The 22,830-nt window shown below is 42.8% G+C and overlaps 1 protein-coding gene across 15 annotated transcripts in view; it reads right to left on the reverse strand.

Moving 5' to 3' along the window:
- The window catches only part of AGFG1 (ArfGAP with FG repeats 1), a 35,514-nt gene extending 13,050 nt beyond the window's left edge, over window positions 1-22,464 (reverse strand). For 8 of the 15 annotated variants that reach the window (XM_056850657.1, XM_056850649.1, XM_056850654.1 and 5 more), the window contains exons 1-5: window positions 22,256-22,464; window positions 13,802-13,895; window positions 6,306-6,421; window positions 3,763-3,925; window positions 3,050-3,203 (exon numbers count right to left, since the gene is read on the reverse strand). In XM_056850657.1, coding sequence (XP_056706635.1) covers window positions 3,050-3,203; window positions 3,763-3,925; window positions 6,306-6,421; window positions 13,802-13,895; window positions 22,256-22,422 — 694 coding nt within the window. In that variant the 5' untranslated portion in view covers window positions 22,423-22,464. Of the gene's footprint in view, window positions 1-3,043; window positions 3,204-3,762; window positions 3,926-6,305; window positions 6,422-13,801; window positions 13,896-22,255 lie in introns of all 15 variants that reach the window. The other 7 variants (XM_056850652.1, XM_056850656.1, XM_056850647.1 and 4 more) reach the window with 4 other exon arrangements.
- Between the last annotated feature and the right edge of the window lie 366 nt (window positions 22,465-22,830).

Raw genomic sequence — 22,830 nt, forward strand, 5'->3', positions numbered from 1 at the left:
CTGGGGGAAGTTTGGTTTTCAAAAAAACTCTGAATTAAAAACAAACTAACATACATTGGGGGTCAAAACCCCTCAAATAATAGAAGAATTGTCTGTCGCTCTGAGATAAATGACCACTGAGTTTTTAAAAAGGTAGTAGAAAACAGAGGGCAAACTATAGACCTATCAGCTTAATAAGCATCATTGCCAAATTGTATGCGAGGCACCTGTTAGATAAGCTCAAAACCTGGCTGGATCTTGAGAACATCTTAGCGGGCGAACAGGCTGGGTTTAGATAAGGTAGGTCAACTTTGGACCATTGTTTCACCCTCCAGCATCTGTTAAGAAAATATAGTACCAAGGGATCATCGTCTCTGTACGCTGCGTTTATTGATCTAAAAGCTGCATTCGACTCCATTTCACGCCTAAAATTGTGGGCTAAGGTGGAAAATTCGACCATTGATAGAAGGCTTTATCTGCTTATCCGTGCCCTCATGAAGGTACATCGCTTAGGGTCAGGTACAACAGGAAGGGGCAATTACCAGAGAACATCAGTACCTCTAGAGGGGTTAGACAGGGATGTTTACTAGCCCCAACATTGTTCATCTTCTATATGAATGATATGGTTAACGAATTAAAGGAGATGAACTTTCATCCTCCTAAAATAGCACATCGACATGTATCGGTACTATTATACGCAGAAGATGCTGTTATTCTTTCAAGAACACCGGTGGGGCTTAGAAGGGCACTAGCCAGATTTGCAGCGTACTATAAAAATCAAGATCTTACTATTAACTACCAGAAAATGAAAATAATGTCGTTTGACAGGGGATGGTCCTCTAGGAAATGGTCAATCAATGGTCACGGCATAGAGCAGGTTAGGAACTTTAAGTATCTTGGCATGATGTTACAATCAAATGGCTCGTGCTATGCTCATAGCAACTACGTAGCTGAAGTTGGAAACAGATCAGCGTCAGGTATTTTGAAGTTTTATTGTACTAAGGGGGGATTTAATGTTCCTGCTGCTCTTAAATTATATCAGGCGAAAACAGTAGCACAGCTGCTATATGGTTCCTTTTTGGGGCCAGCTTCTTCTTGCTTTGCTCTGTTAGAGCATGCACAATCTAAATTCTGAAGGGCTCTATTGCAGGTGCCTAACTGTGTTTCCAACTCCATGGTGAGGCTGGAGACTGGACAAATAAGAATAGAGGCCAGGGTTGCACTAATCTCAATATACTCATGGCTTAAAATGAATCTCCTACCCTGTGGTTTGCTCCCATTGATTTTACAGGACAAGTTTACGTCTAGTTGGCTCATTGCAGTTAGAAGTAAATTAAAAGTTCTTGGCTTTTCACCTCAAAATTAAATGGCACTGGGTTATGCAGCTGCTTGTCAAGCAGTAAAACAAAGAATAATAGATACAGAAAGACAAATGGATCTGGGTTGTGTGCCTTTATTTAGAGCACCGGTTAACACCAAATATCGAGCCTGCCCTGCAGAATATCTTTCGAGATTAGAAGCAATTAACATCAGGAGAGCTTTCACTCTAGAGCGCTGTTCAGCCCTGCCCTCGGCCCTCTTGAAGGGGAAATTTCTAAAGATCCCCTACTCACAAAGGCTCTGTCCATGTGCTGCTGGTGAACTGGAGACAGTGGAGCACATTCTTTTTAGGTGTAGTTTTTATAATGAGGCGCGCGGAAAGATATTGGGACCTCTTTTTGAGAAAAGTACAGGTTACGCTGAGGCAGATAAGAGTAAATCTACTTCTTAATGATGAATTCCCAGACATAACAAAACAGGTGGCCAGGTTCTGTAGACTGGTGTGTAATGTAAGGAAGGCCAAACCGATTTATACTTTTATTTCAGCTCTTAATGGGGACTCATGATTTTATTAAATAGTGTATTAAGGATATTATTTGTTTCGTTTATTAATGTATATTATTGAATTTTAACTATTAGTATTCATTTTCGGGTTTGTATTCTTTGGATGTTGGAAGCGTGACTGTAGATCTCTGAATTTTATATGGAACTGGTCAACTGACAGCAATAAACATGATGATGATGATAAATGACCACTGAGTTCTTGTGAGACTATGTTCTAAGATTGCTGGCCATTTTGGAGGTTGCTAGGAAACCACAGCAATATTGCTGAACCTTCCAAGCCTTGGCTTCTGTCAGTCAAAGGCAGGGGAAGAGACTGAAAGGAAGAAGATGGAAGGGAGCAAAGGAAGCAGGGAAAGGAAAAAAAGCTGAATGAGGGGGGAAACAGAAAAAACTAGATGGGTGGGAAAGAAGAAAATGGGAAAGGGTGCCAGGGAGAGGGAAGGAGGAAAAGCTGAAAACTAGAAGAGCAAATAAATGTAGGTTGGCCGGTGGATTATCCAGGAGTGAGAGATGAAAGCAAGGAAAGGTGAGAGGCTATGGGGGTGTCAGGGAGAGGAACAAAGGCAACTGCGTAGGAAGGGTGCATAGGTGGAAAATGAGATCCCCACTGTGAATCTACACAGGTACCCCACTTGTAAAAGCAGAGAAGAACTTATTTAACAAGGAACTGCAGTTAATAGGAGATATAAACTCACCAGTTTCTACAACAAACTGTGAAAATAATTCCAAGTCATAGAATCTATAGATAAAAGTTATTGTCCTTTAAAACCTATTTCTTATTTAATGTACAACAACATAGTCCAAACTAGCCCATAGTCCACGGCTGGTTCTTAGTTCCACTATAACCTTAGTTAACAATACTTGTATGCCCAATGCTTTGTGTAAATATTTGTCTATATTTTTTCTTTATAATTCTGGCAATTCAAACTCGTCAGTTACTTCAGAGGCAAGAATCTGGCCAATCTTCTTCTCTCCTCATCTGTATGCACTATTATGATAAGCTCAAATAGCTACTTAGAGTTAAGGAGTCATTTAACTTGTTACAGTATAAATTAACCATTGCTTCTGAAGCAAACATGCAAGCATGCATTTAAAATACTTTTTACAAACTAAACTACTTGCACCTCTAGGAACTGGATTTTAACTTTCTATTACTATCAAATCCAAGAACGGAATATACTCTTACCTGTATGACTGTTGAAGTGTGCAAAATTAGCAAAATTTGCTGTAGCTGTTGAGTGAGGAGCAGGGGCAGCAAATATATCTGAACCAAGGTCACTGAGAAGATCAAACTGTTTCTTTTCTTGTAACTGTCCTTGAGACCGAACTACAACAGGAGACTATAAACAAAAAGCTACAGTTGGCTAAACAAGCAAGGGGAGATACCAATCTAGAATTTTATTCTCAATTTGGAAAGATACCATTTTCATAAGCCAAATTACTTTTCACCTGGATATAGTATCCCAATTTTACAGCAATGCTAGCTTTGGCAAGATTCCTGGCCCACCCTGGACAAGCTGATGTGATGATGTGGAGCATTGATAAGCATTCTAGACGCTAAGTGACAATGTCAGCAACAGAATGTTCAGTCCATTCCTGAAAGTTAATGGAGTCAGGTGGCCGTTTTATTTATTTATTATTATTAACTAGTTATGTCAAGAAAATCTTTTATACATTCCGTAAGTACACAAGGAGATGCACGGGCCAGGCAGGAAAACTGGGCATAGCATACCTCCACCAATGAAAGGAAAAATAATTTTAAGAGACATTACGCCTACCATCTCCAACAGGTTGCTGCAATGCCAGTGGACAAGATGCTAAGGCTTTATTTGGAATACTCTTGAGAATGCTTCCTGTCAATTCCTTAACACAGAGTTGTTGTTTTGCCACATTACTCACTTGAGTAGGTGTGCCCTTATTTAAGTGCAATGCTGGTGCAGATTCTCCCAGGAGAGATTTAAGTGGCTTGACTTCTGGTGTACTGCTTGTACTACTAGCGGAGGACCCAGATATAGATGCATGGACTGATGCCACAACTTTTGCTTGTTCTGGTGGAACATACCTAAGACAAATAAATGCATTTCATATTTAATACTAGTCTTCCAAAATTAACAGAAGGATGACCCAGTGAAAAGTGCCCAATATCCTTGAATTCCATGGCATTCTAAACCCTGAACAGAGGTGTTTCTCAAATAAAAAAGACTACACGGAGGCTTTTTTATACATCCTCAAGGGGTAGATGCTTCATACAGCAAGTCATTTGTGTCCTGACTGCAATAGTAGAACAGTCCTTGCTATTCGGTATAGTAATGGTGACAGAGGTTTCTACCAACAGCTTGTGGTCTGAAAACAACCACAGCGCAAGCTGGTGCATGCAAAATGGCTTGCAACATTCTCTAAACTGTAGCCCTATTGTGGCAAAAGGCCATGAAATCCAAATGTTTCACAATACTTTCAAATGCAAGACAAATCCTCTTAAGTTCAAACGCTGGCTGAACTAACATCAACAATTTAACAATAGATTCCATGTCTGTAAATTATCTGAAAACCTGCCAAAAAGTACAAAGTTAATAGTGAAAGAAGGCAGAATGTACACCATTAAAATAATTTAAAGTACAACTTCTGCAAATGCACATCTCTGCATTTTTGTATCTGCAACCAGTAAGGTACACCCATTCTAATAGCAAAAGGAGCATACTGCAAATCTGAAGTGTGTCATAACAGTGGACATTTTGTAGCAAATTAATCTTTAAAAGTTTAGTAATGCACAAGGGAGGGCCTGCAAAACTTGCATGGGGGGAATCCCATCCCCCACAATTGCTGAACCAGCATAAGTCCAAGCTAAAGCACTCACCTTTGAGCCCCACAGCAGCAGCAGTGTCTGGGAGCCACTACCAGGCCTGGAGTGGCTCCCGCCCACTACCGCTGGGCCTGGAGAGGACTGTGGTGGCCATTGGCAATTCAAAAGGTAAGAGCATTATCTGTGCATGTACAGACAACACTATGTTTTAAATCTAGGGAATTTAAACCCTCAATTTATTTTTGGGACGTACCCCCAATTTTGCAGAAAAATCTGTATAGCATTGGTGTGGCCCCAATCTACAGATTTAGGTATCCACAGATGGGGGCAGATGTTATTAGATATACAGATTTAACAGCACAAAATCAGCAAAATCTACTCTGCATTAATATTAGCAGCACTGTTCAATGAAAATATCCACACCGGCAATATCTCACAAATGTTACAGGACCAGTGTTAATCTCACAAAGAAAAGGCATTCAGGCACTGTACACAGGGTAAGTATGTCAGATGCATAATTATAATTTTCAGTGTTGTACACACAGGCAAATCATGTGCTTGTGGCACATTTTATATATTGTTTTCCCTCTACATGGAAGAAACATCCATATAGGAAAGCAATGCACATGAAATAGCCTTACATTATGCTGAGAAGCCATGTACCATGAGGACTACTACCTGGCAAGCTCCAATGTGTCCAACATGAAGGGTTTTTTGTTTTTTTTTAAAGCTGCTCTAAGTTTGCATCTTAATTTCACTTCAACACTCGACAATTGCTTTAAAGTGTACAGCTACTTATGCAAGCAAGCAGGATCTCTCCTTACACAGTGAAGTGCCAACCTCTGACAACCCAAGGGAGAGAACAGGCAGGGCTCCAATAGTGAGAAAGTCCTGAAGCTGGTGCACACGTTTCAGAGTTAGAATAGATAAACAAATGATGGGAAGGAAGTCATTTTCCTGCAAAGCACCCAGAGCAGATGGAACAGTGATGTAAGTACCTTGTAGTGAGCACACTTAGGGGGTTACCGCACTCAGCCTTCTAGGGCATTTTTTAAAGTTGGACAACGTTATATAATAAATCGTTTCCGATGTGTTCCCTACCGCACTCTTCTACTCCAGCACGGTATTCAAGGATTTCTGAAACGTTGCATGGAGGGCTTCTTGCCGGACTTGCAGGTGGATTGCGGGGGGGGGGGGCTTCTTGTCGGACTCCCGGGGCCCGCAGCAAGAAGCACCCCGGAAAAGGGCGGCTGGCTGGGCTGGGAGGGGGGGCGGGAGGGCTTCTCGCCGGACCCGCGGGTCATTAGTGACGTCACTTAAACGGAGCAAACCAATACACTGCTTGTAAAGGGTTTTTGGATACCACGGCCAATAAACGGTTGGAAGACATCTTCATAGCTGAAGGGCCAAAGTAAGTGCGAACACCATTTTTTACAACAATTTCAAACTCTTAATAGGTGGGAAAACATTGAAAGTGCGAACAGATTTTTTTACATTTCCAAACATTGCTTGAAACATTGCTGGGAATACCTAGTGCGGTAAAGGCCTTAATTCTGTTGCTAACTATACTACTATTTAAACTTCTGTTTTGAAGAAAGGTTACCACTCTTATATTTACTAGCAAAATACATCGTATACTGACCATCTTTTCTTTTCATATTTTTCTTGTAGAAATTCCTTGACCTTTTGTGGATCCCTGAAGTCTGGAATTGCTGATGATCTATCATCAAATAATCCTAGCCAGATCTGTTTACACACCTTTTGGAGGGAAAAAAGAAATCAATGTACTATTTAAACCCCTTTAATCTGACCATTTAAGAAATATACATAGCAAATTAAAGAAATTGAGACAGATCCTATTTCTCATACAATATTCCTCTACAAGAATAGCTGCTTATACCAATAAACATGCATTATGGTTAATTCTAGTCAGGGCTATCACAAATCCTGATCTGTGCCTAGATGGTAAAAGCCTGAAATAATAGAACAAACTATAGATGCTTAATAGGAAAGATCATCAGCCTTTTACTATTTATATTTTTAGCCAGTTAGCTTTGTCCAAAACCATCCATCCATCTATCTATCTCCCTCCCTCCCCCACCTTTTCTCGGGGCTCAAAGTGGTTTACACTGATCACAGTTAAAACATTACAGTTTAAAACCAAAAGATTAAAATCTCACATATCCCCTTGCCCCATAAGATGTCTGCAGTTTAGACCCCATTAATAGCCCCGGCAAATAAAATGGCCTTGCACAACATCCTGAAGATTTCCAAGAATGGTGTTCCCATCACCTCCTCATGGAGCTTGCACCACAGAGTGGGAGCTACATTGGAAATGTTGATACCAGGCAGGCCACCTTCAGTACAGGGAAAAGTCAGTTGTCACATGGGAACATTATGCGAGGAGATGGTCCTTTAGATATGTGGGTTCTAACCTACTGAAGGGCTTTAAGGACATAACCAGCACTTTGATTTGGACTCAGAAACAAACTGGTAGGCAACGTAACTGGTTTAAGATGGGCAAGGTATGTTCCCATTGGCTATCCCCTCACAATCAGGCTGCCGCATTACGAATCAACAGAAGTTTTTGGGATGTATTCAAGGGCAGCCCAATGTAGGGCACATTACAGTAATCCAACTGCAAGATTACAAAAACATGTATCAGTGTGGCAGATTGGCTGAGTCTAAAGATGGTCATAATTGTTGACCCAGATGCAGCTGTTAGAATGCATTCCTAGCCACTATGTCAACCAGTTTTTCAAACACCAAGGAAAGGTCCATGAACACTCTCCCCACCCCAAGATCTTAACCTGCACTGCAAAAGCCAACTCCATTCCATCCGAGTCAAGAGAATTCGATTCTTCTAAAACATCAAACTTCCCAAAATTGTTCACAAGCACTGAAGATTTCTGCAGCTGATTCTCTAAAAATTCTCTGAAAATTGCTTTCCTGCACTTATTTGCTATGTCCTAGAAAGCCACAACCCTAACCAGTTTAAAAACAGCATATTTTTTGTTTAGGAAATGTGTTTCTACTGAAGACTCTTTGTATTTGACAGAATGGCTTTCAATTATAAACATTTGTGTTTATTCAGATGTTCATATACTGTGTTGTACTGGCTCTGAACTAATGCTTTGAGGTTGCAGTCAAGTGGCTTAGGCAGAACTGAATATTAATCCAGACTGATATCACAAATTTTTGCTTTGAAGTAACGTTTCACATGACTGTTTCTGACCTGAAGTCTTGCCAACGTACACCACTCACTATCAAGAATATATCTAGAAAAGAGCAGCCACATTATAAAAAAAGAGTATATAACAGCATCAAGGGAAAGTTTTTTTAAAAAGCAAACTGCTATTCACAAGTAGCAAAAGGCTATGTAAACAGGAATAGTGGGGAGGAGATGGAAAGGTGATAGGTGGTACTGCTGGGGAGGTCTGAAAAAAAGCCCAAGTCGAAATTCTAATTAGTGTGATAGACTAAAATTGATGGATATAACTGAATGACTATGGCGAGGGAGAACAGTATCTATTTCTTGTTCACTATATTATCATCCTGCTATTAAATGCAATGGAGATGCGATTTTGCACGCAGGCTCTTTTTCAGTCAGCACTTAACAGCAATAAAACAAATGAAGATTCCCCTAGGGTCATCCGGACTAACACAAACTGGGCTGATGGCCAGAAATAGCTGGCTGTCATAAACCCAGGCAGGCAAGCATGGTGATCTAGTTTTCAAATCTTCATGGACTGTTTCCAGCTATTAAATATCACCAGAAATATCTAAAGCTTAAGAAACTGGGCTCTTCCATGTTGAAGTTAAAACAAAATGGCTGTTCTGTTAATTTCAAGCAAATTTAAATTAGAGAAATTAAACAATTAACAAGGACTTGATTTAAATACACTTCTTTGTCAGCTGTTTTTACAAACAGATTTTCACTGACTGATGCAAATATTGAAATATATGGATTTACAGCTACCTTGATCTTCAACTGTAGACTGGAAGAGGAGTCCTTGTTAAAAAAGCTATTTTACAATACATTAGTTTCAAACTCGAGATGTTGCCTGCTTTACTGATATGTTTCAAGATTAGGCATCTGTAGTTTTGAAGTCAAAAATTAGCTACATTGGCAAGTATCATCCTGACAGATGTGAGCATCCCCTGCTTAAGACAGTATATGACCTGCTAGGAATATTAGTACAGCATCTTCTAATTCATGTTTTCTAATAAACAAACAAACCAGAAATTTCACCTTTATGGTCAGAAAGTAGAATACAGATTTTACACCACAGCTACACACAAGCTGTATGCATTTCCATTCAATTCATGAATAAAAGTTTAGTAAGCAACCAGTTCTTCCTTGTTTCCAAGTTCTCAAAATAGCAAGTCAATTGTTTTTAAAAGCTCAAAGAAAGCATACAAATTCTTATCTTCTCTCAGAAATTAATCTAGGCCCACATAATACATATCAGGTGGTTGGGTTTTTAGAAAAGTCTGACAAGTAATTGAATGACATGGACATTTGAGCAACATGGTTAACTGTGAAGGGAAAGTTTAAGAATGTGCACGCATACACACCGGTAACCTCCCTTCCAAGTAGATCATGGCCTATTCTTATTCAAGCTAAGGCAACTTTATCACTGTGATTCCTGACTAATGTATTTGACCATGAATGGAATGACTGGTTTGAGTTTTCATTAAAAACAGATACAATGAACTGAAAACAAAACTGTAAATCAAACATGCTCAGTAAAGTTAAGGGATTCTAGTAATTTTCAACATGAGGGACATAGCACAATAAACTACATTCAGCTTGATGAGTTTGCTTTCAATACACAGTTACACATAAATAAAATTTAACCCTGTTGAAGACTGCTCTTAGTAACATAAGAAGAGCCCTGCTGGATCAGACCAATGGTCCATTTACAGTCCAGCATCCTACTTCATACAATGGCCAACCAGTAGCCCTGGAGGGCGAACAAACAGGGCATAGAGGCGAAGGCCTTCCCTGATGTTTCCTTCTAGCACTCGTATTTAGAGGCTTACTACCTCTGCACAGAGGTTCCCTTTGATCATGACAGATAATAGCCATTGATGGACCAATCCTGCATGAGCATGTTTAATCCTCTCTTAAAGGCATCTATTCTCACTTCCATCAATATGCCCACTGGCACTGAATTCCACATTTTGATTACTCATAAAGAATCATTTCCTTCTGTCTGGAATTTATTGCCGATCAACTTGATTGGGTCCATTGTGCTCCGAAGTTCTAGCATTACGGAAAAGGGAGAAAAAGTTCTCTATCCACTTTTTCCACTCCATGCATAATTTTATAGACCTCTATTGCGTCCATTCTCTGTCTCTTTCTTCTAAACCAAAAAGTCTAAACTCTTTAGCCTTTCTTTGTAACAAAGATGCTCCAACCCTTAAATATTTTGGTTGCCCCCTTCTGTACTCTTTTCCACATCTGCAATATCCTTTTTGAGATACAGGAAAGTCCCTGACTTACAAGATGCCTGCAATGAACAACTGAGGAAAGACAATGTAGGAACTTGGATATGTTGGAGAAAAGAGAGAAGGTCAGACAGCCCAGATGGACAGATACAAGCAAGAGGCTGAGAGATTTGAGCCTTTTGTGTTAATTGGCCATTTATTGGGAGTCACTTAAATCATCCCTGTATCCCCTACCCTACATCTTTCTTTCCTCCTGACAGCCCCTATATCCTCTCCCCTTTCCTTGCTTTTCTCCTTCCCACTAATTAACCAAAATTTCTTTTACCTGCGCCTCCCCCCAGTCTTCAGCTTTATTAATTTTTTTATTTCATTTATATCACACATTTTTCCCCTATAGGGAGTTTGCATCATTCTTCTCTCTATACAATAATCTTGTTAAGTAGATCAGGCTGAGAAAGTGACCTGTCCAAGGTCACCCAGAGACCTTCCATGGCACAGTGGAGATAAGAACCTGGGTCTCTCAGATCTTGACACACTAACCACTACACCACAGTGGCTCTCAGCTTTCTATCCTTCCCTCTCCCTGACAGCCTCTCCCTAGAAAAAGTCTGGCCAAGAGGTAACAAGCTCAGGTGAATTGTGCAATGGCTATTGCCGGGCCCAGCCAAATCATGCAAGTTGTACAGAGGCTGTCACTGGCCCCAGATGAGTTGTATGGCATCAAGTTGTGCCCTCCCCATCTCCCCCTGCCTTTACTGACACAATCCAAAGTTAGAAGCCTGTTAATACTACTGTGGTTGCCTAGCAACCTCTAAAATGCCATTGAGATCGCAGAGGGCAACCATTTTTTAAAATGTACAGGCTTAGCATCTCTTAATTTGGGGAAAGTTAACCTCCTTTTTTTTTTTTTTTTAAAGATTTCAGATTCTTCTATAACCCTGGGACTTCTCTCAGGTTTGTCTCATCTGTACAGGGCTCCAATAACAGGATTTAAGTATCCACAGAGGGGACTATACTGATAATTATATATATTGATTGTTTTCTTCTGTTTCTCATTGCAAACCTACAGTATTTCAGCTACATTATGGGTTCTGTGAACTAAACTGGAAGCCCAGCCATCTATTACAAGTACCTAAGGGAAAATGTGTTCTGAGTCCCAAACAACTGGCTTCCGGACTGCAAGCCATTTGCAAGTTGGGGACTTACTGTACAACAATCAGAACTGTACACTGTGTACTAAATAAGGCAGTACCCTAGATCTATACTGGAGAATTATAATGTTGGCCATTTCATTTTCCCTTTCTTTCCTAATAATCCCCAGACTGGAGTGTGCCTTTTAAACCATTATTACACACTGTGTCAACATGTTGTTCAAGCTATGTTTGAAAACTGGCTGAAGATCAGACTAAGAAATGTAATTGCATTAGCTGTGTAAACAATGCATATTCATTTATATCATGCAGAAGACCAATTACAATGAAATGCTAGAGATTTTCAACACTGCGATTGAACAACAGAACAGAAGTACAATACAAGAGAAACATCACAGGAAGGATTTGGAAATAGTTTTCCTGTCTAAGCAAATTATAACTTGTGTTCAGTAATTCACCACTTCTACTTTTCTTAGTAATGAATAACATACTTCCTAGAAATGTAAGACCTGAAAATATTCATTCAGCACAATTTTAGGCAGACTAAAAATCGTATTGCTAATTCTGAATATGGCCCTAGAATGTGGATCAATAAATCCACAGAACAGGACCATGTACAGAGAAGGTTGATTTTTTTTTCAACAAACCAGGGGAAGCCAGGCTTGCAGAAAACCAACAAGGTTTGCAGAAAAAGTAAAATATTATTATTATTCATTTTATTAGATTTGTATCCCACCCTTACCTGACTACAGTCAGGCTCAGGGTGGTTACCAACCGGATAAGCAATCAATGTAAAATACATACTATAAAATTTAAAACCTCATAAACCTTATACAATCTTAAATCCAGCAGGCGCCTTGGTTGAACTGCCCACCTCCCCCACCGTGTGGGTTTGGGAGACCAAAGTGGAAGGGGATCCTGAAGCCCTGCCGGAAAACTGGGGCAGGTGCATTTGAAAAGCCTGGAAGGCTTGGCACTGCCTCTGTAATGCTATATTAACCATATCGTTAGCCTGGTCTGCAGTTAAAAACCTCCCTGTTGCTGCCCGAGGTGGGAAAGGGGTTAAAAAAGGCTTGATGGACCGATGCCTGCTCCATAGGCAAAAAGTGGCCCCCTACAGGCCCTAAAGAAAAGGCGGGAAGGGCTGTTGCGAACTGTCCTTCTGCTTGCTCCGAATTGGGGGGGTACATTACCACCTCCCGACGGGAGACCGTCCATCGCCACGGGAGCCAGAGTCGCGGGCGAAGCTGCTGCTGCGGAGGGCTGATTACGCGAGTAGACAGTCGGGACCTTCCCGCTGGCTCTCGTTCTGCCGGTGATTTTGCAGTTGCCGCGTGTCCTGCGTTTGGGGCCGGCAAGGCTCGGCGCCGTTTTTCGCGCCTTCTTCGGTTTGGACTGCACGGCGACTTCCCGAGCCTCCTGAGGCTCTCCACTCTCCTCTGTCGCCAGCGCGGTTCCGCTCTCGCTGCCCTTGGACGGCTTGCTGTTGCCCAGGGCGAATTGGACCAGCCCCACCGAGTAATCCTTCTGAGAGAAGGTCGTCTTCTCTCCTCAAAATGGCGTCTGCCATTTCCCCCCCCCTCTTCTTCCCGATTCTAACACTAAAGGGAAGGATCAAACGACACCAGGTAGGTTGGGCAAAACGACACCGGGTAGGTTGGGTCGGGCGGGGAGGTAACTGGTAAGAGGGTTGAGGAAGAATTAAGGGAAAAGACACAAAAATCTCTAAAGCCTAAGCCTAACACACAGAGCGGTGAAAATCACTGCTCTCCCCACTAGGCAGGACAAAAGACTGAGGTACAGTGGGTTAGTGTCCCGATAGGGGCAGCAGGAAATCAATTTGGTCCTGCCTCCCCAGATAGGGCGTGGACAATAACCCACAGCTACAAGATGCCCGAGCCTCAGAGGAGAAAGTGCTGTACAGCGTAACTACGTTTCCATGTAGCACAATCAATGTGACCATAGTCCTGGATGACATATCTGCCACATGTCTGCTAGCATTTATTTGCTGTTTTCAAAGTCTTAAAGCCTCTGTATGGAGAAGATGTGCCTAAGCCTTTTTATCCTCTGGCATTGTATCAATATAGGGTTACCTTGGGCCAGTCACACACTCTCAGCCCTGTCGCTGGCTAGTATTTAGATGGGAGACCTCCAAGGAATACCAGGGTCGTGACGTGGAGGCAGGCAGTGGCAAACTACCTCCAAACGTCTTTTACCTTGAAAACCCTATGAAGTTGCCATAAGTTAGCTGTGACTTGACGTCAAAAAAAGGGGGATACTGAGAACAAAAGCATTTTGCACTTGACAGGGATGTGTTATATCATTCCCGATGGAGGCACCAAATTGCAGCCTGCACAATTCCAAAGACTCCATGTTATTTTCAAACACAAATATCCTATTGACCCTTTAAGACAGCAATCTCAAATTCTCTTATTTTCTGAATGGACATTTAGATCCTGTTGCCCTTCTGATGAACCACCATACGTCTGAGGAATCAACTTTGTTAACAATTATGAAATTCTGCAATACTTACTTCATTCCCATGCTTCTGCAGAAATTCTATTTCATGCTGTGTGAAAGTGGTCATAGAAATGGACTTCACCCTGTGAGGTGGATTTAAACCTCGCCTACAAAACAAGAGGTTTTAAGAAAGTTATTACCAAAATCTTTTTAAAAAACCAAGTTAACCAAATATTGAAGTGAACATTAATCTGAAAAAAATAGGTTTGAGAAATCATAAGAAGAAATAGTTCCTTATTTTAATTTTATTAATGCTTGCTTTGAAATACATATCTCTTTATTTTACTTCACTTATACCCCACTTTTCCCCCACTGCAGACCCTAAATAGGTTACAACATTCTCCTCTTCTCCATTCATCCTCACAATAACTATATGAGGTAGGTTAGGCTAAGGGTGTGACTGACCCAAGTTCACTAAGCATGCTTCCTTGGCAGAATGTAGATTCAAACCAAGGTCTCCAAGAACCCAGTCAAATACTCTAGCAACCACACTACAATGACACTGGGAATTAGACTTCAACATCATTAGTTTTGAATACTCTTACATTTCAGAAGCTTGTTTTACATGCGGCTTCTTCAAAATATATATATAAAAAAATCTACGGTTATCTTACCATACATTTTAAGGAAGTTTTAGAAGATCCTAAACAAGGGCAGGTTTATAAAAATGGTTTATAAACAAAATGTAAAGCACTTTCAACCTATTTACTTGAATATCAGTTTCTCTACTAAAGCCTTCATCTATTAAAGTCTGACTAGTTGGAAGCAAAAAAGTTAAAAAGACTAGAGAACCCAATACATTTTTTAGGTGTACTTAAAAACGAGATTGTGCATGGAAGGATTGAGAAACTTTCTGGCGTTCCCGTTTTAGGAAGCAATTACATGACCTGTATCTGAAGCACCTAGGATAGCAACCAACCTTTCCACCAGAGCAACTCTGAAATATGCCAGTGCCTTGGGGCTGGTTTAACTCCTGCACCAGTAAAGAAAGGGCACTGCTGGGAGGTGGGGAATGCATGGGAAGGGCTTAGTCAGTATTCCAAGTTTCCCAAGGCTGCTCCTAATCACGGCATCATGTTCTACTGGCAATAATCCTGGCTTAAACCTAAACACTTTTATAGAAATCATAGAGCAAGTACACCCAGACAAAACACAGCTTCTTCTTCTCTTACCATTTTTCTGACTCAAAGGTCTTGAACAGATAAAAATCCAACCACAGCACACCTTAGGAAACCAAGCCTGCAGGCTATCACAGCTCCCTTAACCATAATATAAATCTTAGCTGGGATATTCGTATCTCATATGACTGAGCATGCAGCATGGGGCTACATCATGTTGGCCTCATGCCATGCACACTTAGAACACACATATAGATGGGACTTCAGAAAAAGAGCACTTTGTGCAAAAAGCCAAGAAGAACAGCCACTGTATTGCTATCACCACTCCGATTTCTTACAGGTGCTTCACCTGGGGACACAAACTCCAATCCAGATCCTCCAAATGGGTATACAATGACAATGTAAACCACACAGGTAAGCAAGACTGATGGATTTCCTGCCTTGAGCTGTGACTGCTTCTAATATTTCTCCCCATCCCCATGCACATTTGCCTCAAACAAAAAGGGGAAATGACAAGGGTTTATAAAATTATCCCTTGGGCGAAGAAACAGGTAGAAACAGCTTTTTCTTCCTCTTCCATAATAATGGAACTTGGGAGCATGGGCAGCCAACAAAGCTGATCAGCAAAAGATTCAGAACAAACAAAAAGAAGTAATTTTTTACTCAACAAGTAATTAAATTGTGAAATTCACTACCAGTTGCACAGGCGGCTTTAAAAGGGGACAGGGTTGATTCATGAAGGATGGTCCATCAGTGGTTACTACTATCCATGGTGACTAGGGGGAACCTTCACATTAAAAAGCAGTAAACCTCTGCATACCAGTGCTAGGAGGCAGTATCAGGAAAGGTATTTGCATCTATGCCCTGTATGTTGCCCCCACCCGGCCACTGGCTGGCAATTCTGTGCAACAAGATGCTGAACTAGAGGACCACCAATCCAATTGAGGAAAAGCTTTTTATTATCTTTTCCTCCCAACAGTTGCTAGCAGGGTCTCCCACATCCAAAGCAAGCAGCACAGTACATAATGATGAAGTTAGTGTGATGTTACGCCATTAGGGGACACAGGAACACAACCACAGTCCAGGATGAATAACAATCATTTCACTAAGATTTGCTACTGCTGGCCACACAACCAAGATGCCAACTGCTTTGCAGGATTACAGCCACACAGAGCATTCCCAGCAGAGAATGCAGGGTTCTAATACAATTTCTTACGAAGGATTGGTTCAATTACTGTTTGACAACAAAATAGGGAGTCCAAGATACTATCAAAAATTCTCATGCATCTGATGACATAAGCTTTGACTCAAAAAATGTTATGTTGGAATAAATGTTAGGGAGAATTCCTAACGTCTGATGCTATATCTTTTACCAATGTGCTGAAGTTGGGTGTGTGGCTAGAAGATTGCTCTAGGGAAGGGCTTCTCAAACCTTTTTCCACTTGTGACCCCTTTTCGCCCGAGACATTTTCATGCAACCCCGGGTATATAAAATAGGTATACAGATGAAACATTTACTACTAATAACTCATACATTTATTTTAATTTTTTTTTAAAAATTCACAACCCCACATTTAGTTACGTGACCACATATGGGGTTGCAACCCACAGTTTAAGAAGCTCTGTTCTAAGGTGTGTGAAGTACGGATTCTAAACCAGCCTCTTCCTTTCTTTTGTACCACTGATTGTTGGTGATGTGCAATTTCTGGAAAAAAATAAGAATTTGAAGAACTTCTGAGGAGATAGGAATGCCTTCAGTGAATGCGCAGCTGCTTGCCCTCTTGCTGCGTCCCCTATCTGCATGGTGCTCTTTAGCTGCCTCAAACTTTACACAGCAGAGGCTTTAGGCTTTCTTATAGGGGCTGCCTCTGCCACGTGAGCTGTGGAGGTATCTGACTGATGTGGTGGGAACTTGAATGGCTCCTTCCCTATGTGCCCACCTGGCAAAAGGAAATGTGGCTGCAGGAGAACTGACTGCACATTTGCAGTGCTCCCTGCTCATTCCAGTGCTCCTAGCCATTACAACACAGTCCTCCTTACAGTAGAGGGTGCTATGTACCCTTTATTTCTTTACCTGTTTTGTTCTGTATGTGGCGTATCAGTGTGCAAGGCTGGCTGCCACAGGGGCACTGTTAGCATGCTATTCCATGACTGATAAGTATGAGTGGGGATGCTATGTACTCGGGTGCAAACTGCTAAGCTTTCAGCTCCTTGGATTTTGGTTTTGAAAGTCAGCATGGTGTAGTGGTTAAAAGAGGTGGTTTGGAGCGGTGGATTCTAATATGCAGAACCAGGTTTGATTTCCCACTCCTCCACAGGAGCGGCGGAGAATAATCTGGTGGACTGGATTTGTTTCCCCACTCCTACACACGATGCCAGCTGGGTGACCTTGGACAAGATACAGCTCTGCTAGAGCTCTCTCAGCCCCACCTACCTCACAGGGTGTCTGTTGTGGGGAGGGGAAGCGAAGGCGATTGTAAGCCAGTTTGAGTCTCCCTTAAGTGGTAGAGAAAGTCAGCATATAAAAACCAACTCTTCTTCGTCTTTTTTGTAAATATTTTATGTTTCCTGAAAGAACATATGGAACTGACTAGCTTATGCTGTAGATGGCTTAGGGCTGGGCTTCAAGAGGAAATATAGAAGAAATATTTGTCACTACATTTTATTGTGTTAGGGATAGGTTACATTCCCTTCCCACCCCCATATCAAGTCAAAGTAATTGTATTCTTTAATTATTATGGGTATTTTTATGCCTTAAAGAATTTTACCTCTATGTATATCTGAAACAAAGGACTATTACAAAAGAATGCACTAGGATCACCATGGTTTCCATGGGACAAAGTAAAATGTTTTCAATCTAGCTCATACCTAAACAGAGAAAAAACTTGATCCTTACCTCATACACACGGCATCACACACAGGGTGCACATTTAGCCCTCAAGCTAACTAAATTCAAAGACATCCTTTTCTTTTCCTTCTCCCAAATTCATACACAAATGAAGGGAGGAGGCCCACTGGAATTGATGGAACATTTTGGGTTTTCAGAGACACCGATACTCAGTTTCTCTTTCAAAAGTAACCTGGTTTAAAATGAAATCGAAGCTTAATGCAAACATATAAAATGGGATTTTACCTGCTTTCCTCCCAGCACAAGAGAGAAAAGCATCCCCTTCTGATGCACAACAAGTCTGTGCCAGGGACTGTGGGACTTATATGGATTAAAAGTGATGTGGAACAAGGACTGTAAAAATGGGGAAGAACTGGGTGAATCACCCCTTGCTCCTCATGCACTAGCAGAAAAGCTCAATCTCTTAATAATAAATCTGACCCTTTTATAAAAACATACAAATGCTGCTTTTCTTTGAAAAGAAAGATCAGGAAAAAGACTTTGTTAATCATCATATTGTACAAAAATTCACAAACTTTATATAATGCCTTGATACTAGGGGGGCTGGGACTGGCAAATTATGAGGTTCCATTCATTAATCCACCTGGATGACTTTTTACTTCTATTTGATTCCTAGGAACAACATGATCTCTACAATTAGCTCAGTACTACAATTATAAACAGGTGCATTTCCCTACAAACCCACATTAATATTTACTTTTCAATTCACAGCAAATAATGATCAGATCAGTAATGACCATCAACCTGGTTGAGATTAGCTGTTTTGTGGTGTGAAGGTTAGAACAGTAAGCAATATGACAAAGAAATAGACTGAAATAGAAAGGAACACTTAAAGAAAGCACTTTCTATTGTTGATTCCAACCCGCACACATGGCTCCAGGTAATAGATGCTATTTGAAGTAATGAACATTACCAAATAGAAATAAGTAATGAATTTTTATCCTTTCCTAATATTACTTAAATTTGTTAAATGTTTAATAACTGTATAGTGTACCCTCTCCATTTGTATAAAGGCCCTATGCCCGTGTTGGCGAACCTATGGCACGGGTGCCACTTCCGGCACGCGTAGCCCTTTCTGCCGGCACGCACGTTTCCTCCAAGCCGCTGGCCTTTCCGGCTCTGCCCCACCCCGGATGGGGGAGGCTGTAGCCCAGGGGTGGGGAACCTCCGACATCATTGGCAGTGGCCCCCGGACTCTCCCACAGAAGCTGCCGCCATTGCCGCCGCAGGAGCGTGCGCGGCCAGCCAGGCGGGTGGGAGAGCGGGGAACAGAAGCTGAGCGCTCACACTCGGCATGGCCGGCGGCTTCTCCGGCGCCCTCTGGGCCTGTGCGGGCGGAGGGGCATGGCTGGTCGGTGGGTGCGAAGGAGGCGCCCTCTGCCCCACCCTGCTCGCCTCTCACAAGCCTGCCGCCGCGCCCCACCGAGTGGCAAATCCAAGGCAAACCCAAAACCTCCCATGTATAAATGGCCTTTCTTTTTCTGTCTCCCTCTGTCCTTTTCTTTCTCTCCCTTGCTCCATTTCTTTCTCCCTTTCTCTCTCTTTTTCTTTCTTTCTCTCCCTCCCTTCCTTCCCTTTCCCCCTCCCTTCCCTTCTTTCCTTCCTTCCTTCCTTCCTTCTTTCCCTCCAGCGGCTTCTCCGGCACCCTCTGGGTCTGTGTGGGCGGAGGGGCATGCAGTCCTATTCCACCTTTGAAGTGCCCACAAGCTATTCTCCAAACACCTTTCCATTTGTCTTGATATGTAGAGAGAAAACACTAAGGAACTAGTTGCCAATCTCCAGGTACTAGCTGGAGATCTGCTATTACAGGTGATCTCCAACCAATAGAGATCAGTTCCCCTGGAAAAAATTGCCACTTTGGCAATTGGACTCTATGGCACTGAAGTCCTTCCCCAAACCCCGCCCTCCTCAGGCGCCACCCCAAAAACCTCCCACTCATGGCGAAGAGGAACTTGGCAACCCTAGCCTCTCCCTCTGGGCCCCCTCTGGGGGTGGTATTCAGGTTACATTGCCGCATTGGCACTCGGCGATAAATAAGTGGGGTTTTGGTTGCAGTTTGGGCACTCGGTCTCTAAAAGGTTCGCCATCACTGCCCTATGCAGTTTTAAACAATGTTTTATAGTTATGGCAATCAAATTATGGTTTAATTTAAGATGCATCTAAACAAAGAAGTATTTTTATTTAAACCAGTGCTTGAGTTTACCCTTTTTCTTGATGATTTAAATAAACTTATTCTTGATACACATATGTTTGCCTTCAGACTTAGCAAGGGAATGGAATACACTTATAGTGAGGCATCCACCAACGAATCTACACTTGATATTTTAGCAGACTAGTGCAATTCGTAGTTTCCTACATTACAGGAGCTGTCCCATGCAAGTACTGAGAATTGATACATCAGCTTCAATTATAGAAGCATCAACCATACCACCAATACAATATATGAAATTGGATTCAAGGGCCTAAGAGCGAGAAGCAGACACATCTGTGGTTACTAAACCGGAAGCTTTGAAAGCACCTTAACCTACACCTCAGTCTAAAGATTACAGTTTACTGCAGGCAGGATTAGTGACTCAATGGAAATAGTAGTAGTTACTTCATATGCTCTTGCTGTGGAAGGTTGCTTATGCAATAACAAAGCAATTTTTAATCAAAATAATACTAACAAAGTAGTAGTTATGTTTAAGAGGCATCTCTTCTTTCTATGATTTTAAAAAGATCAGGGTCCTTAATCTTATTTAGTCTACCTTTATCAGTTTACTGGTTTCTACAATTCATTTCGAAGAGTTCAGTGACCTCAGGGCACACTACTACAATATTCCTTAGCATGTGAAGAGATGCCTTTACAGCACTGGTTCATCTACACCATTTCACCTAGTTTCAGAAACAGACTTTACCCAGAAATCAAATATCTTTAAGAAGAGCTACAGAAGACTGAATCCAAGATACACTATACATTGCTGCAGTTAAAATTTAATCCAGAAGCAAAACACAACTGTTTCCATGCACATAATTAACACTGTAAGTTCACCTTAGTAAACTGTGTATCATACATATTCAAACCAAAATCAACACTCGACAATACCATTTTAAAGTGTTTTATAAATAAAAAGTACATTGGAAGTTTTAAGTTCCAAAGAGCTGACCAACTTCTTTACAAGTTACTGCAATCAGTTTGGATTGTCCCCAACTACCCATGTGAGTTTGGTATTAGTTGAGATAGGAGAGCACACAGAAATATAGTAACGTTCAAAGGGATCTACGAACGCAGCAAACACAAGACTGCTTTCCTGCTGTTAAGTCTTCAAAGTAACTAAAATCGAATTTGCTTATTAAGTTCCAGAATTCCAACAACAATTCTGAGTGGACAGTTATGGGGGGGGGGGAGAGAAGAAATGCTCTCACATTCCCACTTGACTACAACCTGGGTTTACAGATAACATTTGACTGGAACTCCCAACCCATTTCACATGCTTCTGGTCTTAATCCAGGCCAGAAACAGCACATGTCTGCTGCTACCCTGACACAATTGTGAGGGCCCTTGAGAAACCAGACCAAGTTTACCCCCTTTCCTTACAAAGGCTATATTGTACGCTCCACTGAATACAGCGAGATCAATAAGCCTCTTTTAGCCTCCGCGGTGTTCGTTGCTAACATCTTACCCGCTGGAAGAATTAAAATTCCTCCCTCTCTGAACTGTTAAGCAGAGAGGAGGATCTTACACGGGCTCCGCAATTCATTCACACGGAAACGCACTCTAACGTAACCCCCCCCCCTTTAAACTTTCTGCTGCTCTATTCAACCCGGCCAACCTGTCATGCCACTCGCACCGAGTCAGCCCCCCAAGAAACACGCCACGTTTTCTTCGCCCCATATGTTCGCTCCAGCCCACAATGTAGAAGGAGAGTTGGTCTTCTTTATATGCCGACTTTCTCTACCACTTGAGGCAGAATCAAGCCGGCTTACAATCACCTTCCCTTCCCCACAACAGACACCCTGTGAGGTAGGTGGGGCTGAGAGAGCTCCGAGAGAACTGTGACTAGCCCAGAGTGACCCAGCTGGCTTCGTGGGGAGGAGTGGGGGAACAAGCCCGGTTCACCAGATGAGCCTCCGCCGCTCATGTGGAGGAGAGGGGAATCAAACCCGGTTTTCCAGATCAGACTCCACCGCTCTTAACCACGACACCACGTACGACCCCATACCTCTCCCCACTCCCTGTGCTCCGCGGAAAGGACCCCCCCCAGCCCACTTCCTCCTTATGTTACCTCAACCCCAGTTACCGTCAACCCCCCCCCCCCACACACACACAGTACCCATAGCCTTTATCAACTTCTATTCGCCTGCTCCTCAACTACTCTTCCCCCCCCCCCACTCGGAAGCGCTCAGTTATTTCCTCCGCCAAGTCAATCCCTCCTCCTCCTCTTTGCTCTCCTCAACTCACAGGATGCCGGAGCAGGAGGTACACACGAAGCTGCCCACCGTCATGTCGGTGTAGGTGGGGCCGCGCTGGTCGCAGTCGAAGCACTTGCGGTTGGGCGGGAGGCTGCTCATCTCCCTCAGCAGCTTCAGGTGCTTCTCCTCCTGCTTCCGCTTGGCGCTCGCCGCCATGGCCCCCGCCGCTGGGGAGCCGGGCCCCGGCCCGCTCTCGCCGACCGGGCAAGGGGGGAGGCGCGGAGGAGCCTCAAGCGGAGAGGAGGCGCCGGGACCGTCCCGCTCGAGGCGCCGGGCGAGCGAGGCCTGGGCCCGCGCCCTTGCGCGTGCGCGCCGCCCACTCGGAGAGACCAACGGACGAACGGGAGGGAGGGAGGGGTGGGGGGGAAGGGCGGCGGCGGCGCGCGCGGGAGACGGAGCCGGGCCCGGGGCGGCTGAATGGCGAGCTGAGGCGGAACGGGCGCGACACCTTTTCCCACGGTAGACAAAGAGGCGCGTGCAGCGGGCTCGGCGGAAGACCCCGCTCGCGTCCCGAGAGCTTTCCGAGCAGCGCCCCCTTTCGCTTGGGAGGATCCCCACACCCCT

This window comes from Euleptes europaea, chromosome 5, assembly GCF_029931775.1.
Source record: "Euleptes europaea isolate rEulEur1 chromosome 5, rEulEur1.hap1, whole genome shotgun sequence".
Lineage (NCBI taxonomy): Eukaryota > Metazoa > Chordata > Lepidosauria > Squamata > Sphaerodactylidae > Euleptes > Euleptes europaea.